The 4,023-nt window shown below is 36.9% G+C and overlaps 3 protein-coding genes across 3 annotated transcripts; 1 reads left to right on the plus strand and 2 right to left on the minus strand.

Annotated features, from left to right (window-relative positions):
• Window positions 1-53: 53 nt before the first annotated feature.
• FDP41_009482 (uncharacterized protein) lies at window positions 54-1,517 on the plus strand (the record flags this gene model as incomplete). Its single annotated transcript, XM_044713445.1, has 3 exons — window positions 54-591; window positions 728-1,027; window positions 1,096-1,517. 3 exons carry the CDS (start codon window positions 54-56, stop codon window positions 1,515-1,517), a joined length of 1,260 nt encoding a protein of 419 aa, XP_044556889.1.
• Window positions 1,518-1,561: 44 nt separating this feature from the next.
• FDP41_009483 (uncharacterized protein) lies at window positions 1,562-3,063 on the minus strand (the record flags this gene model as incomplete). The annotated part of the gene is made up of 2 exons (XM_044713446.1): window positions 1,562-1,761; window positions 1,854-3,063. 2 exons carry the CDS (start codon window positions 3,061-3,063, stop codon window positions 1,562-1,564), a joined length of 1,410 nt encoding a protein of 469 aa, XP_044556890.1.
• Window positions 3,064-3,359: 296 nt separating this feature from the next.
• On the minus strand, window positions 3,360-3,943 carry FDP41_009484 (uncharacterized protein; the record flags this gene model as incomplete). Its single annotated transcript, XM_044713447.1, has 2 exons — window positions 3,360-3,734; window positions 3,815-3,943. 2 exons carry the CDS (start codon window positions 3,941-3,943, stop codon window positions 3,360-3,362), a joined length of 504 nt encoding a protein of 167 aa, XP_044556891.1.
• Between the last annotated feature and the right edge of the window lie 80 nt (window positions 3,944-4,023).

The raw sequence follows: 4,023 nt of genomic DNA on the forward strand, positions 1-4,023 counted from the left end.
TGGAACAAGATGAAGAGTTTCTTGCACACCTAAGAGATTCCGATAAAGTCAAAATGAGCAAGAAGGATGACTTGTTGAATAACTTTTACAATTTTGAACTGGAAACTCCAAAAGAATTTGAAAAGATGGACATTGTCAAGAATTTATATGTGGAACATCCGAGTGTCAAAGCCATGAAAAACGAGTCCGAGGTACGAGCAAAAGAAGACATCAAAGTTTTCTGCTCTCGTAAAGGAACTCCAATCCCAAAGCCAGTTTTACTCTTTTCACAACTCAATTTTCCATCTTTTATTCAAAAGCAAATCCAAGAAATGCAATTCAAAGAACCAACAGCTATTCAGAAACAAACATGGCCAATTGTTTTGCAAGGTTATGACATGATTGGTTTGGCCGAAACTGGCAGTGGTAAAACGTTGGCATTTGTATTGCCAGGTTTAATGCATGTGTTGGCTCAAAAAGAGCTAAAGAAGGGAGAAGGACCGGTCATGGTCATTTTGACACCAACTCGAGAGTTAGCCATACAAATTCACAAGGAATGTGAAAAATTTTGTAATGCAAGCCAATCGGAAAGCAAACCAATCAAGATTGCTTGTTTATACGGAGGAGAAGTCAGAAAAATCAAATCAAGGAATGCCGAGCAAAACCAGAAATTGTTATCGCAACTCCAGGAAGACTTCTTGATTTTTACAAGCTGGTATTACTAACATGAAACGATGCTCATATTTAGTATTGGACGAAGCAGACCGAATGTTGGATATGGGTTTCAATCCTCAAATTTCTCAAATTGCATCTCAAATTACTCCAGAACGACAAACTCTATTTTTCAGCGCAACTTGGAATCGTGCTGTTCAGTCCATGGCCATGTCTTACGTAAGCAAAACCGAGCCACACTTTATTGTAAATATTGGATCGATAGAGACCAGTGCCAATCACAATGTTAAGCAATCCTTTATGTTTATTCAAGATAGCGACAAGATGGCAAGACTAATTGACATGTTGGACAAACTTATCAAGAATCCTGAGGATTGTAGAACCTTAATTTTTTGCAAAACCAAGAAACGTACTGACTTTGTGACACAAAATTAAGAGAATCAGGTTGGCCCTCACTAAGTATTCACGGAGAACGAAAGCAAGAGGAAAGAGAGTGGGTTTTGAATGAATTTAGAAGTGGAGACACTCCGATTTTAGTTGCGACCGATGTTGCTGCAAGAGGTTTGGACATTGAGAATGTGAGATTTGTCATTAATTATGATATGCCTCACGATATTGATTCCTATATTCACAGAATTGGTAGAACTGGACGGGCAGGCAAAGAAGGAAATTCTGTTTCGTTTTTCACTCCTGATGATGTTCAGTTGTGTGCACCACTCATCAAGGTACTTGAGGAGGCTGAGCAAGAAGTGCCTGAAAAGTTATTGAAACTGCACGATCTCACTATCAAGTCGCACGGAGAATTAAGTATTTCTCAACAAAAAGCAAAGGACAAGCTTGATATTTTACAAAATAAAAAGAAATAAAAGTTGTTTGCAAACGTGAAAATGAATTTGACATAATTTTTTGGTTACTTTTTTTCGAATACGAGTTCTTTGACAGCACGTCTGATGGCACTACATTTCTGAAGAGACATCTTGGTAGAAAAGGTACAAGCATCGTTTGTTTGTCCCATAGATAAGGCAGGATAAAAAGCAAGCTGACCTGCCTCATACCTTGGATGATCAATCATTTTCTGAGAAAAATCCATCGATGAAACAAATGCTCCATCTTGTGTGTGGTTTAAGGTATGGATGTAATGTTTTCGTAAGCAGTAATTGAATGTGTGTCATGGAACAATAATGTCACAAACAACTACTCACTTTTCGCAAATGCAATTTTGTAATTTTTCGTATCCAAATAAACACCAATAACATATCCATTAGCTTTCACAATATTCTCATCCTCGACAGTACAATACTGTTTCTTTTGATTACAATTATATATTGAGTGAGATTTGTGATAAACACAATTTCCTTCTTCATAAATTGCAATACTAAAACTGTTTAACGATCCAAGATAATCTCTGAACTGAAAACTATATTCTGCATCAACATTAAACCGATCTTCAAGCTTTTCTCCCGATACCTGTTTACAATTCTCAATGTTCAATCTCTCAGTTAACACAATTCCAATCAAGAAATTGTCATACTGTCCACTCTTATGTACAATAAATTCAAAATAATGAATTCCTGAATTGTACATCATGGGTCGATTCACTACATTCACACCCGCTGAGGAGGAACCAAAATTTTCTGTCATTACTACTGTATTTCCACTTGGAAGAGATTCTTGCATCGAAGGAGAGGCAGTCTTTGTATTTTTGTAAGCCTCCAAATTGGTGATCATGGTTCCGCTGTAACACAACTCTTTTCGAAATAAATTATTCATTGTAAAACCAAATAATTTGAAAATTTCAAAACAAGTTCTGTAAGATCTATATTGTTGTTTCATGTTGTTGGCATGAGTATTATTTGAAAATGTTGTTGTCGAGTGTTCATCATTCTGATCAAAATTATTCAAACTATACAACTCAAGTAATAACTTGTACAAGGGTTCATTCACTCGAGTTGTATCCGAATCAACGAACCATTCATCGTGATGGAGTAGAGCGGTGGATGCTATTTCAGAATGTTGGTGATGATCCTCCTCCTCCTCACTCCTCCTCGGAAGAACAGAATGATCTGTCGTGATGGTGCTTGTGGAGGTCGATCCTTTTCTGAAGAAAGTGTTTAAGAATATGCGTTCCACTTTTGAAACCAGACTGTTATTGGTAGTGGTGGTGGTTGTGGTGGTCTGGGAAGAAGACACTTGATGATGATCGAAGGCTTGATGATGATTGGAAGGTATGAATTGTTTAAAATTATCATCCATATGATAAATAATTCGGAAGAATCTCTTGCAAGTGAGTGGAACATGGATAAAGATGGAGGAAAGAGAATCAGTGAGATACATGAAAATGTCAATCCAGAGCTCATCTGGAAGTTGATGATGATAGTGATGGTGTTGGTTGATGTTGGAAGTCAATGGCATTTTTTTTGATGGGGAACTAGGAACTTGAGTTTGAAACTTCGTCCACCTTCAAATACTGGTTTGGTTGTTTTGACTGGGTGAATATTCGAAGGATGTGAAGGGAAGGTCAATGTTATTACCTTCTTGAATCATTTCTCAATTATTCTTTCTTTGTCATTTGTTTGCGAAATCATACTCTAATTTCGTGACTCAACAAAGGAACGCCACGAAATGACTATTATTGCTGTATCGCTAAATCAATGAATGTTCAAAAGGTAAATCTTTTATGTTGACATTCCGTCAGAAACTGTTATGAATCAATTAGTATTAGAGACAGGAATGAGTTTCAATTCAGAAGAATCTAAAGAGGATCGAGTGGCAGATTCGGTCACAGAGTGTGAATCATTGCTGTGGGAATCCTTTGAATGGAGATCCTCATTGTCTTCGTGATGTTTTTGATCCTCACTATTATTAAGGATGATTGCACCTTTTCTATGTCTATGATAGTAGAATATTTGTGTGAGAATAATTGAATCTAGCACCACATTGACATGAGTCTCTAAAAGCCATGGAATTCTCGTAATAAGGTATTGACCATCGATAGAGAATAACCAAATGGAGGTAGCATAACAGATATTGCCAGAGATGGCGAGGAAAAAGAAAATTCGAGAAAGACCTTCTGTGTCTTTGGACTAGCAATATTTGGGGTGGTTCAATGAAAACATGAATGTTAGGATCATGGAAAGACTTTGGATATGGGCACACTACTTACTTTGTAGTTTTTGTAGAGTTGAGGAAATCGAGAACCAATATACATGACGGAGCAAATACAACCAATGATGAAACCAATGATGGATAAGGCATTCTTTGGTGGAAAAACAAAATCATTATGTTTTGGCATCGAAGGAGAGTTGTTGTCATCATCATCGTAAACGCTCAACAATCGTCGTCCATTATTGAAAGATCTTTTTTCTGCAATGG

This window comes from Naegleria fowleri (genome assembly GCF_008403515.1).
Source record: "Naegleria fowleri strain ATCC 30894 chromosome Unknown tig70, whole genome shotgun sequence".
Lineage (NCBI taxonomy): Eukaryota > Heterolobosea > Eutetramitea > Acrasida > Naegleriidae > Naegleria > Naegleria fowleri.